This window comes from Bos grunniens, chromosome 8, assembly GCF_055505025.1.
Source record: "Bos grunniens cultivar Pamir isolate PY7600 chromosome 8, Bosgru_T2T1.0, whole genome shotgun sequence".
Taxonomy (NCBI): Eukaryota; Metazoa; Chordata; class Mammalia; order Artiodactyla; family Bovidae; genus Bos; species Bos grunniens.
Genome location: NC_141172.1, coordinates 83,614,740 through 83,627,537, shown reverse-complemented (window position 1 = coordinate 83,627,537; position 12,798 = coordinate 83,614,740). Strand labels below are relative to the sequence as shown.

Here is a 12,798-nt window from a genome sequence, read left to right as displayed (position 1 = left end):
GCAATATGTTTACAACGGGGTCCATGCGTGGGCTTATCACTTTCACCCCTGTTGTTACAGACAGGTAAGTTCCAGCCCACGTCAAGTGCTCGGGAAAAGTTTGTGGGGAGGTCCGGGGCGCCTCTAGTAAAGAGATTGTCACCCACCTCACCAGGTATGGGGAATGCCACGTACCGAACTTGAGAGTCGTCGTCCCCGGGCGCCTGTGTCTCTATGCACGCCCGCCTCAAGGCAGCGATCTCGGCTTCCAAGGCGCGGGCTTTTGCCCGCTGGGAATCCATGGAGCTGTGCTGACGTGAAGCTCCCTGACTTGGGCGCGCCAGGTCTGGCTCTTCAAGCCTCGCGCGCTCCTGGAGCGAACCATTCTGGAACTCGGCGGGGGAGGCAAGGGAACCATGCGCAATTCCCGCGCCTATAACTCGGTCCCGCAAGTGTCTCCGGCTAGTTGCCATCCCTGCGCACTTTTCCACAGCTGTCCTCCAGCAGTCCTTACGCTTCAAGAGAGCTGAAATCCCTCTCGAGGCCCAACGGCGTAGCTACCCACCCCGACCTGATGGCGGCTTGGAGCCCCAGTCACGGAAGAGGCGGTTCCGCGAGCACTTGAAGAGGGAGCTTCTTTGTATTTCTTCCCCTTCCTCATTTCCGCCGACTGTATCCAGGAGATAAGATGATAACCTTCTTCTGTATGAATTAGAGAATTTTTGTTTGGGGTCTTTTGCGGACTTAGAGGCAGGGGACGGGGTCATCGCGATTGCCTGGAAGACTGGAAACGAAATAAAGAACACTGGGAAACTGAGCGTATTAATGGAACCTGAGGAGGCTGGGTTGGAAATCCAGTAGGAAGAAAGAGATAGGGTACTTGTTGGGACACGTGACTAGAATTTAGGCCTGTACGCCGCGCTGGATGTAGAAAAAGAAGTGGTGAGCCCGGGGCTTGGGGCCTGGGATGGGAAGGGGCTAATTGGCCTACCTTCTCCGTGCTTGTGTTCGAGTCTTCTCAGAGAAAGAAGTATGGGGTGGGTAGGTTTGGGACAGAGGAAGCCACCAGGAAGATATAGGCCTTGGCTCACGCCTAGATCTCGACCCATGCTTTGGCATTTTGGCGTTGTTTGGGGGTTCCATGTGTGCGAGGTCTGTCAACTTGGGGGGAGGGGCTTGTTGGGAGCTGAGCAACAGCTGGGCACTAAGCGAGATAGGCATTGTAGGCCTTAAATCCCAGTATCTCTGGAAGAGTTTTCCTGAGTCCCTTCTATTCCAGCAACCTCCCTGGTACATTGTTAGAATTACGGGTTCTGAAATTACATTTGAGTTATAATCTTAGCTTCACCGCTGTTTCTCTAAATGGGATTGGGAAAGTGACTTCACCTCTCCTGCTAATCTGAAAGAAAGGCACCTGCAAACTACTTCGTACAACGCTGGCGCATAGTGTTAAAAAAAAAAAAAAAAAATTCTGTATTAGTTTTGATATCCATTGCTGTTTTTGTGCCTGAAAACCACTTTGTATGTATTTCTGTTGTAATGTAGTATTGCAATTTCAGCATTTGCTTACTTCTCATTTGACTGTGAGAAACTTGAAGATGGAGAGCTTAAAGAATCTGCCTGCAGTGTGGGAGACCTGGGTTCCATCCCTGGGTTGGGAAGATCCCGTAGATGTTAATATGTCCCATCCCATTTCTGTCAGTTTATTAAAGTGAGTGAATAAAGGAGAAACACCTAACAATATGGATTAGTAAACTCAGGGGGAGTAGAGTGTATATTGTGGTCATTTAGAGGGAAAAATGTCCACCTGCACCTGTGTCTGTCTAGCGGTTCTGTTCCAAAATGCATTCATGAAGAACAAGGATGTAGTGTGTGAACAGAGTCTTCAGGAATAAAATTGGAAACAATACAATAGGAAGGGAAGCACAAATCCAGGCAACCAATTGGCATAGAAGGTTCAGGGAAAGGAGTTGAGGGTTTTTTCGTTTGTTGGTTAATTGGTTGGAGTTTTATTTTTGTTGTTGTTCTTTGTTTGTTTTAGATTTAAGGGAAAGAACTCTAGGTAGAAGTCTTTTTCCACTAGAACACCCTGAGTGTTTGTCCAGCCTTGATGAAAGCCAACAGAGAAATGAAACGCCTTTTTGTGGGTGGTCTTGGGCAGAATATTTCTGAGGCAGACCTGCAGAATCAGTTCGGCAGATTTGGAGAAGTTTCTGATGTGGAGATCATCACTCGGAAAGATGATCAAGGTAAATTTAGAGTTCTTCATGGGTAGTTAAAGCAAATATAACTCAAGTCAAATATCACAAAATGAACCCCCAAATATGAATGTTAGCCCTGAACACTGAAAGTGATGTTATTTTATTATGAGAGTATAGTACTAACCCCATCCCAGCACATATGCCCTGGAGGTGTTATGTATGAAATAAAAAAGTTCTAAATTCCCAAACATCCCCACTCCCCTTTTTTGTAGGGGGGAGGGAGCATGTGGCTTGCAGAATCTTAGTTCCCTGACCAGGGATTGAATCTGCCCTCTGCAGTGAAAGCCCAAAATCTCACACTGGACCTCCAGGGAATTCCCAAACATTCAATTTCTGAAACAAGTTGCTTTAAATTTTCAGAGCTAAAATTCTAATAATTAGTAAATGTCCTGTTAGAATACCACTAACATATAAACATGAAAAATGTTTCCTTAACTGACTGCTTGACATTTTTCTCGTACATATTTTCTTTTAAAATATTTAGATAATCGTGCTTAAAAATTTGCAATCTTTGTATCCAATGAAAAATAAACAAGGTTTTTCTTTGGAAGAGTAAGTTTCTAAGAGGTCTTTTTTAAATTTAGAAGTCATTTTTACATTATTCTCTGAGAAAGAATTTAATTTTTTTTTTTTTTTTTTTAGGAAACCCACAGAAAGTTTTTGCATATATCAACATCAGAGTAACAGAAGCAGACCTGAAGAAATGTAATGAATGTTTTCTATATTATTTACCATTTCATGTCACTATGTAATTTGGAATAACTTTGATTCTAAATCTAAACAGCCACTTTTACGTCATTGAGAGGGACAACCATGATGAATAGAATTCTGATATTCTACAGTTTGAGATTTAGATTCATCCCATAATGCATGACATATGGTAGCACATTACCAACAAGTTTGCTCAAAAGTGGCATTATCAAATATTGTGGACAAAGGACCATGCTTTAGTAGAAACTGTATGTTACCTATATCCCACTGGATATTATGCCATACCCAACTCCTCAGGGTGTTCATTTCTCAGGTAAATAATTCTTATTAATAAATGCTATTAGAAGAGGGCTTTACATTATGCCCTTATAAGATCATATCCTTGAAATGATGAAGTATCTATCAATAAGTTTAAGAAAGCTGAGGACCAGCTGTGGCCTTCAGTGAAGAGTGAGAAGTAATTCATACTGCCACTAATGTAGAAATGCATTCTAATTATTTGGAGACTGAAAAGTCAAAAGACACTGAGTAGGAAACATGCCAATAGAGAAGGAAGGCCATTGGCCTTTTGTAATATCATCCAGTTGGGAAACATATATGACAAGTACATTGCAGTCATAAACACAGTTCTGTTGTGTGACTTAGCTGCTGATGCTGCTAAGTCGCTTCAGTCATGTCCGACTCTGTGCGACCCCAGAGACGGCAGCCCACCAGGCTCCCCCGTCCCTGGGATTCTCCAGGCAAGAACACTGGAGTGGGTTGCCATTTCCTTCTCCAATGCATGAAAGTGGAAAGTGAAAGTGAAGTCACTCAGGTTGTCTACTTGAAAGTTACACAGTCATGTCCGACTCCTAGCAACCCCATGGACTGCAGTCTACTAGGCTCCTCTGTCCATGGGATTTTCCAGGCAAGAGTACTGGATTCTATTTAATAGAAGACCCAGTTTGTTTACCTGATATATGACCAAGATACAGCTTGGCTCATAATATTACTGTGAATATGAAATTGAATAATACTTCTGTACTTAGCATAGTACCTGTCTCATAGAAATTTCTCTCAGTGATAATTATTAAGGAAGCTGATAGCAGATACTGAGAAAAATCAGCTACTAGGGTACAGTAGTTCAAACACAGTGTAGTTGCTTGTGCTAATATGTTTGCAAGTTATGCAGTAATAATTAGTATGAGGTAGTAAGTAAGAATGAGGAGCTGTAGGATTCCAGTGTCCTCTGATTCTCCCTAAGAAAATTACATAAATATTCTATAGTTTTAGTATGGTAAATAACAGTGATATGTTAAATAAATACCAACCATTTGCCAGAGATTTCTGACATTATAAACAAATGACAAATTTTGCTTAAAGGTTTGCAGATTTGCCTCATTCAAATCTTCCAGTTACATGAGACAATAGGGAACATAAGAATCTACTAAGTGGTCAAGATAAGAATGGGACCTAAGCTTCCTCTTTCTGTTTTCACTTTCCTTATTCTCTTTCCTCTGTGTGTTTGTGATAAACAAGTTTTCTTTTTTTGGTACTAATTAGTAAAAGCACATGCTGAAATATATTTTTGCATTGCTATGTACTTGGGTACTAATTCTTTGCTTTATAGGTATGTCTGTTTTAAATAAAACAAAATGGAAAGGTGGGACACTGCAAATTCAGCTAGCAAAGGAAAGTTTTTTGCACAGGTAAGGTTTGCTGTATTTGATTTAATCCAAACATTAACACACTAATTTCTTAATATTGTAAGTGATTTTATATGTTCACTTAATTGATTTGAAACTATCACACTATTATAGTTTTAACAAATTTATGCATTATAAGTAGAGCTATTTGCAGCTTTTTAGACACAAACTTTTATGATGATGTAGATCTTCCCCCTTCTTTGTAATACCTATTTAGTACTATTTTAGAAAATGTCCCATAGTCTAGTTAATCATCCCCGACTCATGGACCTTTAGACCATTTCCACTTCCTCTTGATAACAGATGACCCTTGAAGATAACTTCTATATATGTACAAGGGTCCCTCTGGTGTGTATGTCAACAAAAGGAGTTGCTATGTCATGGAGTTAAGCACACTTAAAATTTTAATAGATGATACCAAATTGCTTATGTTAGCTTTAAACTGTTAATGAAAGTATCATACAAAAACTTAAAGATAATAGGGATCCCTGTAAGAGAGGCATAAGATTAATTAAGCTTAAGATTTAAGAAGAAGGCAATGTAAAAGCAATTAAAGCATTTTAAGATCCGAAAAGTATCCTTAGGGAGAAAAGATTGTACGCGTTTGGATGCTTTCAAAATGGGAGACATTTTCGGAATGTACAGATGAAGTGACCAAGAGAGTTTTAAGATTGTTCTCAAGCAAAGAAATGCCACAAAGAAAAATAAGGTCTAAATCAAATTTTGTGGAACTAGTCTGGAGACGAAGGTGAGGATTTTGTTCTTCAGCTGTGGGCCTCTGTAAACAGGGTAAGGATGAGACTTTGATTCAGCAGTACTTTTGTGCCTATTATAGGCAAGAACTGGGGCTCCCATCCTGAGCAGGGTGAGCACACAGTGCTGCTGCCTTTGAGTACCTGTGCACGTCTGCCTGTGGAGCATGAATCTTGGAAGTTGAAATGTAAAAGAGCCATAATTCAGTTCAGTTCAGTTGCTCAGTCGTGTCCGACTCTTTGCGACCCCATGAATCGCAGCACGCCAGGCCTTCCTGTCCATCACCACCTCCCGGAGTTCACTCAGACCCATGTCCATCGAGTCAGTGATGCCATCCAGCCAACTCATCCTCTGTCGTTGCCTTCTCCTCCTGCCCCCAATCCCTCCCAGCCTCAGAGTCTTTTCCAATGAGTCAACTCGTTGCATGAGGTGGCCAAAGTACTGGAGTTTCAGCTTCAGCATCATTCCTTCCAAAGAACACCCAGGGCTGATCTCCTTTAGAATGGACTGGTTGGATCTCCTTGCAGTCCAAGGGACTCTCAAGCGTCTTCTCCAACACCACAGTTCAAAAGTATCAATTCTTCAGTGCTCAGAAAAGAGCCACACCAGAGGCAAAGAGGCCAGTGAGAATTGGTCAGCACAGTTGACCAGGCCTGAATCAGATAGGGAGTTTGAATTGGAGGATTTAGTTGGCATTCTATTCTGCTTTCTCTTCATTATGAGAGTAGTAATATTCAAGATTTAGCAGATGAGAATCTGAAAGAAGAGACCTTTTCCTCATAACAAAGAGAAGGGATTAAGAATAGTTAAAATACCAAAAGTACATAAGTTGAAAGGGAAAAGCTGAGAGACCCCAAATGATACCTATGAAGTTAAACAGCTTTATAGTATGAAAAAACAAGACAGAAGCATGGTTAATAGTGTGATTGGTTATTGTAACTCACTTATTTGTATTTTTTCTTTGATTCAGATTGGCCCAAGAGAGAGAAGAAGCAAAAGTAAAGAAAGGAAAATCAACAACAGGCAACACCAGCTTGTTAGAAAAGATGAAAACGGTGGATTTCCATGTGAAAGCTGTGCCAGGAACAGAAGTACCAGGGCACAAAGTAAGTCACCCCTGGTAGCCTGAGTAGCCTAGGAACCAATTCCTGAGACCAAATGACCATGAACATCATGTTTAAAGCAATTGCTTTTTCTCTCTTGCTTTGAAGCAGTTAACATAAATAGTGCTTTTTGATCTTCCAAGTGCATTTACAGCTTTTGGGAAAGCACAGGTTTCCCCCATTTTAGAAAGAGAAATAAAAACCCACATGGAGGCAAGTCTCCTGAGGGAAATAGAGGTGGTGAGGAGTCCAAACAGGTCCCAAGTTTGCCTTTTTAATGGCTGTTATTTCTGTACCATCTTATGTGATTTATATGGGATCAACAACTGCCTCAATTTTCTTTCTTTCTATACTTTTTTTTCTTAAGTTATATTTATGCAGAATGGTTAATCTTTTCTGTTTGTGACAAGTATAATAAATATATCCTTTTTTTTTCTTTTAGAATTGGGTTGTGAGTAAATTTGGAAGAGTCTTACCTGTCCTTCATCTAAAGAATGAACGTAAACGTAAAATATCCTTAGCAGTTGGCCTTTCAGAGAAATTATTGTTGACTACAGTGATGGATACTGCAGAAGTTAACTTCGTGTCTTTGGAGTTTCACTGCTGCTGTCAGTAAATCTTTAGATGTTTAAGAGTTTTTATGTTCCCAATTTCTCTATAAGGTAAGATCCATTTACCTACATGTATGAAGCAATTAGAGGATGAGAAAATGTAGTGACGTTTTGTACAAGTAAGTAATACAGATGATGCTTGTTAAGCAAGCACTTTTACTTACTTATTTATATATCATTCCTCTCGTTTGACATGGATTCAGAGCCATTTCCAGAGGAACTAAGGAAGGGCAAGGGAACACAGTGCAGTCATAAAAGTAGGCTTTGGACAGCAGAGAGGAGGATTTGGAAGGACAGTGTAAAGCCAAGAGATAATAAACAGTATTTGACACACTTCACATATAATTAGCCAGGTATTCAGTAATTACTAAGTGAACAAAGGAACTGTTCAGGAGTGAGAGATGAAAGCAACTTATACTTGTCTATTCGTATGTTTTAGGAAATCAGCCAATGCCATTGACATTGACTGGAATCTTTCTGGACAGGGTTAGCAACAAAACAGATCTGATAAGTATTAGCCTTCTAAGAAAGACCTGCAAAAATTCAGAGAGTGAGTGAAATGTGAAGTGGATGTTTGAGCTAAGAGAATCAGGTCTAGGATGAGCCAGCATTGAAAAGACAGGAGTGGTCAAAATGTTGGAGAATCTTTGATTCTCAGGTTTGAGATAACCAACAGAGTGTCTAGTTGTTCCCCCTCTGACTGCCCCTCTATACTCTGCTTTATGATGTTAGCAGTGAATAGATTTCTCAGACATATAGAAAAGTACCTAGAATATAACCTTAAATCAGTTTGTTGTAATATACATATACAACCCAAGTAATTTCTTCTAGTTAATAGTGATGATCGTTGGTTTTCACTCTCGACATGCCATGCACATGTCAGTTCCAAAGACCCTGAGTTACCTAATGAAGTCCTTTTTTGTTTGATTGGAAACTGAGGGTAAAATGAGTCAATGATTTGCTCAAGATTAAACAGGATTCTTTTGCTTAATCAGATTGATAGGTTTTTCTAAAACCTAGTGCCTGTTTTTGTTCCTTGACTGTTGGTGACATCATAAAGTATGATCCCTCAAAATACTGCCACAACTTAAAGAAGATAGGGGAGGATTTCACAAATGCTGTCCCTATATCCAACCTCACCTGGGAACTGGAAGGAGGGAATGATCCTATGAGTAAGAAACGGCGAGGAGAATTCTCTGACTTTCACAGCCCTGCCAAAAAGATAATAAAAGTACAGAAGAATGAGGATTCTACTGCATTTCCTACCATGAGATCAAAACCTAGTGGCATAGTGGAGAGTCCACATTTAATACAACAGCTTGCACAAAAAGCACCTCATAATTCCAGTACTCCTAAATCACCGTATATAACTGATTTTGATCATCAGAAATTTAAAAATGTATTTTTTCAGACTTCTGGTTTAGAAACTACCAAAAAGAGAAATAGCATATCTGATGATGATATTGATTCTGAAGATGAATTAAGGCTAATGATTGCACGAGAGGAAAACTTAGAGAAAACTACATGGTCCTCAAATGAATTTGAAAATGATCCCTTTGAAGTTGTAAGGGATGATTTTAAATCTGATTTTCACAAATTTCATACTTCAACAGGTTTAGGCCTCAAAAACAGTGAAAATAATGTTACGGAAAATGGTTGTGACTCTGATTCAGGAGATACAGATGAAATCATTGCAATGAAAAAAAGTTCTGGTAAGATCGAAAACGGTGTAGATTTTTCACAAGGAGAAAAGTCTATGTACAAGAAGACTTTGAAAAGCAGAAAAAAGTATGATCTTTCTGATGACTGTATTAAAGAACAAAAAAGAAAAAACAAAGTAGAGATAGCCCTCAGTCACAGAGTTAAGCCTCTTAGTTGTAAATCTCTGATTGAGTCCAGTAGCAGTGAAGATGCTGATTCTGTATCAGAATCAACTGAGTGTGAAGGAGATAAGGAGTATAACACCTTGATGGAAAACTGTCTCCATGTGAATCTGACTTTGGCTGATTTGGAACAGCTGGCTGGCGGTAACCAGGAGGCTCCAAAAGAAAAGACTGAGAGCAGTGGCCAGGAAACCACTGCCAAGTGTGACAGGGCCTCCAAGAGCCGAAGGACTCCAGGTGACCTCCGCAGAGGCCAGCAGTGTATTCATCCTGAGGAAATTGTGGCTTCTCTTTTAGAAGGAAGAGAGAACCCATGTGGAAAACAGAAAACAAAGGAAAATACCTTAAAGCCAAAATTTCAGGCTTTCAAAGGAGTGGGCTGTCTCTATGGAAAGGAATCAGTGAAAAAATCCTTGCAAGAGAGTGTTGCCTCTAATAATATTAATAAAGATCAAATTTCCTTGAAACTTGAGGAACCGAGGAACGTGTCCATGGGAAAATGGTCCCTGTGTGCTAATGGCCTATCAAGTGAACAGACTCCTTTCCAACATGCAAAGGAGGCAAATGACTCAAACCAAATTCACCCTCAAAAGAGACAGTCTTTTTTGAGCCAGGGTCACAAAGTGGTGTCCCCTAACAGTTCAGAAAAGAGAAATAGAAATCCTATTTCTAGTCTGTTGCCACTGAAAGATAAGAAATCTTCAAGTTGTGGGGCTAAGACTCCCAACAGAGGCCTTGATGAAGACTGTTGCCACGGGACTGGAAAGTCAGGAGAGAGCTCTGAAGGGAGGCCTGATCTGTGCAGCTCCAAGACCCCTGAGAAATCACCAGAGGTTTTCTCAAGGAGAGACTCCCAGGGAAGCAAAACTGACTTCCCACTTTCTGTTAATAGTTCATCAGATGTTAACGCTAAAGATAAGCATGCTGAAGATAATCAGAAACGTTTGGCAGCCTTAGAGGCAAGGCAGAAAGCCAAAGAAGTCCAAAAGAAGTTGGTTCACAATGCTCTGGCAAATTTGGTGAGTATATTTTCAGTCTAGGAATTTACCAAGAACTCTCTCCAGGTCTAGTCTCTTTCTTTCCCACAAAGGTAGGCAGGCCCCTTTAGAGCTGAACGTTTGTGTTTTATGTCTTTGTGTCTATATAGTATATCTGGATATTGCTTTAGAAGATATTACTGATATAATTAAGTGATGTGTACTAATACGTCTCAGTTGTCATATATATCACCTGTCAAGTGAGTCGTGTCTTATGAAGATTTACTATAATGGGACCTTATTCATTTTTTCAAGAATTATTAACTTCCTGCAAAGTTCCAGTCCTTCACAGCAAGTGTTCGATTGTATAGAAAAGATCACTATCAGGCAGTATTGGCTCACAGTGTGGTGAACAGAGGGTCACAGTTCAGTTCCATGCAATGGGAAACAAGTATGCCTACGTGCCCTGATAGGAAGCAGACCAGTTTGTTGGCATTGCCGGGGAGTGGGTACTTCCCCAGCTGACCTAAATCTAGTGGGAAAGGCTCAGTAGAAATTGGTCTGGCAGAGGCAAAAGGTTAGGAAGAGAGAGGAAAGGCATTATAAGATAAGGCAGCAGTTTGTACAAAAGTGAATATTTGCAATAACTGACTAAATAGAGTACAAGGTGGTGACAAGTGAGAGAGATAAGTAGGCTACAGGGCTGGAGTTTATTCTTAAGTGTGGGAAAAAACTGAAGGACTGGAAGTAAGGGAGTAAAAATTAGTTGTGTTGGAACAGGATTTGGCAAACGAGCCCATGTTTTAAAATGAGTCCTGTTTTAAAAGAGCCTCTTGGCTAAGAATGGTTTTTACATTTTTAAAGAGTTAAAAAAAAAAGAATATAGAACTAAAACTATATGTGGCTTGCAAAGCCTAAAATATTTATTCTCTGGCCCTTGACAGAGAAAGTTTGCCAACTTCTGTTTGGGGCAAATGGTTCAGGATGTGGTGAGAACAACAAATCAAATGGGACAAACAAGGGAACAAGGATAGACAGCCTTTGGGAGGTTTTGAGCCAGAACCAAGGCAGTGACTGTGGGAATATATTTTTAAAATAGCAGGAAGGCCCAACTGATGGGACTTGGTGATCAACTGCAAATGGAAAGCGAGAAGTTTCTATCTTGGGATGATGGCAGCATTCACTAGAGAAAAAATAGGGTGGGAAATAGACTTACTTGGGGAAGAAGAGAGGTTGTCTTAAAGGTAATGCTTTTGATGACCACTCTAGGATGGTCATCCAGAGAACAAGCCGACGCACATCATCTTTGGTTCCAATAGTGAAAGCGAAACAGAGGAGACATCCACTCAGGAGCAAAGCCATCCAGGAGAGGAACTGGTAAAAGTAAGAAATGTAAGATGTCCCTATGGGCTTGCCTCTACTTGTGCAGATTCATTTCTGCATATTGCATACCAAAACCTGCCCCCGACTGCTGGGCTCAACATAAAATTTCCTCTGAAAGCCACAATGAAACACAAAACTCCCCAGACCACCACGCATGGATGCTACGGGGGCCTTAAAGATTTTCTCGCACATAAATCTGTCCTCTGCAAAGTGACATCAATATTAGTGAAACCATGCAGAAAATGTTCTTATATATAATAACTACCCCCCTTTCAGGCTGCATTAGGAGCCTCTGGAGACCCAGGGGCCCATGTAAATATCACTGACTCAAGAGTTTCTATTATAACCACCACCCTGTTTCCTGGGATATGCATCTGAGTTGTTTCTTAAGTGTAATGAGGAAAATTGCATAATGAGGGAAATACTGGTTGTCTTGGTTATTAATAAACATTTCTGTCCTTATGTAGCAGGAGTCCATGGGTAGAGCCTCTGGGAAGCTCTTTGACAGCAGCGATGATGAGGAATCTTGTGCCGAAGATGACAATAACAGGTTCAGAATTAAACCTCAGTTTGAGGGCAGAGCTGGACAGAAGGTTAGTGAAGACTGAAAATAAAAAAAATTTGCAACATGCTCTTATTTTTTCAACATAGTCCTTAAATCTAGGTTAATGAAGGCAGACCTTGCCCATACTCTTAACATTAAGGTTTTTGAGATTGAGTCCTCCATGGCCCTCTTTGTTTGGTTCATGAGTGGGTGAGGTTATGCAAACATTAATGTAGTAAATTTCACAGCATGGGAAGTATACTTGGAGGGTCTTTTTTATAAGTAATTTCTTGGGAATGCGACTGTCAGTTGTCTTTGTGTTTTGTCTTTAGCTCATGAATTTGCAGTCTCACTTTGGCACTGATGACAGATTTCGCATGGACTCCCGATTTCTAGAAAGTGATAGTGAAGATGATCATGAAGGTAAATGACTCATTGTCCAAACAAACAGTCCTGTTGTTAGAGCTGGCGTACCTCAAGAAATCAACTTGTCTAGCATCTTCACTTAACACACAGAGAAATGTTTTATGTAATACCAGAACACCTGATCTGCCTCTTGAGAAATTTGTATGCAGGTCAGGAAGCAACAGTTAGAACTGGACATGGAACAACAGACTGGTTCCAAATAGGAAAAGGAGTTCGTCAAGGCTGTATATTGTCACCCTGTTTATTTAACTTATATGCAGAGTACATCATGAGAAACACTGGGCTGGAAGAAACACAAGCTGGAATCAAGATTGCCAGGAGAAATATCAATAACCTCAGATATGCAGATGACACCACCCTTATGGCAGAAAACGAAGAGGAACTAAAAAGCCTCTTGATGAAAGTGAAAGTGGAGAGTGAAAAAGTTGGCTTAAAGCTCAACATTCAGAAAACGAAGATCATGGCATCCGGTCCCACCACTT

At 40.4% G+C, this 12,798-nt stretch overlaps 2 protein-coding genes across 14 annotated transcripts in view; one reads left to right on the top strand and one right to left on the bottom strand.

Annotated features, from left to right (window-relative positions):
- Positions 1-579, bottom strand: part of CENPP (centromere protein P) — a 237,025-nt gene extending 236,446 nt beyond the window's left edge. For 7 of the 9 annotated variants that reach the window (XR_015131933.1, XM_086315608.1, XM_086315609.1 and 4 more), the window contains exon 1: positions 175-452. Coding sequence is in view for 7 of the 9 variants with exons in the window: in XM_086315608.1 (XP_086171734.1) it covers positions 175-452 (278 nt within the window). In the remaining 2 variants the exon portion in view is untranslated. Of the gene's footprint in view, positions 1-146 lie in introns of all 9 variants that reach the window. The other 2 variants (XM_086315606.1, XM_086315611.1) reach the window with 2 other exon arrangements.
- Positions 580-856: 277 nt separating this feature from the next.
- NOL8 (nucleolar protein 8) overlaps positions 857-12,798 on the top strand; it is a 25,726-nt gene continuing 13,784 nt past the window's right edge. The window contains exons 1-10 of one of the 5 annotated variants that reach the window (XM_086315590.1): positions 857-921; positions 2,021-2,228; positions 2,883-2,945; positions 4,561-4,639; positions 6,360-6,495; positions 6,935-7,005; positions 8,157-10,005; positions 11,233-11,346; positions 11,817-11,939; positions 12,223-12,313. In XM_086315590.1, coding sequence (XP_086171716.1) covers positions 2,090-2,228; positions 2,883-2,945; positions 4,561-4,639; positions 6,360-6,495; positions 6,935-7,005; positions 8,157-10,005; positions 11,233-11,346; positions 11,817-11,939; positions 12,223-12,313 — 2,665 coding nt within the window. In that variant the 5' untranslated portion in view covers positions 857-921; positions 2,021-2,089. Of the gene's footprint in view, positions 1,132-2,020; positions 2,229-2,882; positions 2,946-4,560; positions 4,640-6,359; positions 6,496-6,934; positions 7,006-8,156; positions 10,006-11,232; positions 11,356-11,813; positions 11,940-12,222; positions 12,314-12,798 lie in introns of all 5 variants that reach the window. The other 4 variants (XM_086315589.1, XM_086315588.1, XM_086315586.1 and 1 more) reach the window with 4 other exon arrangements.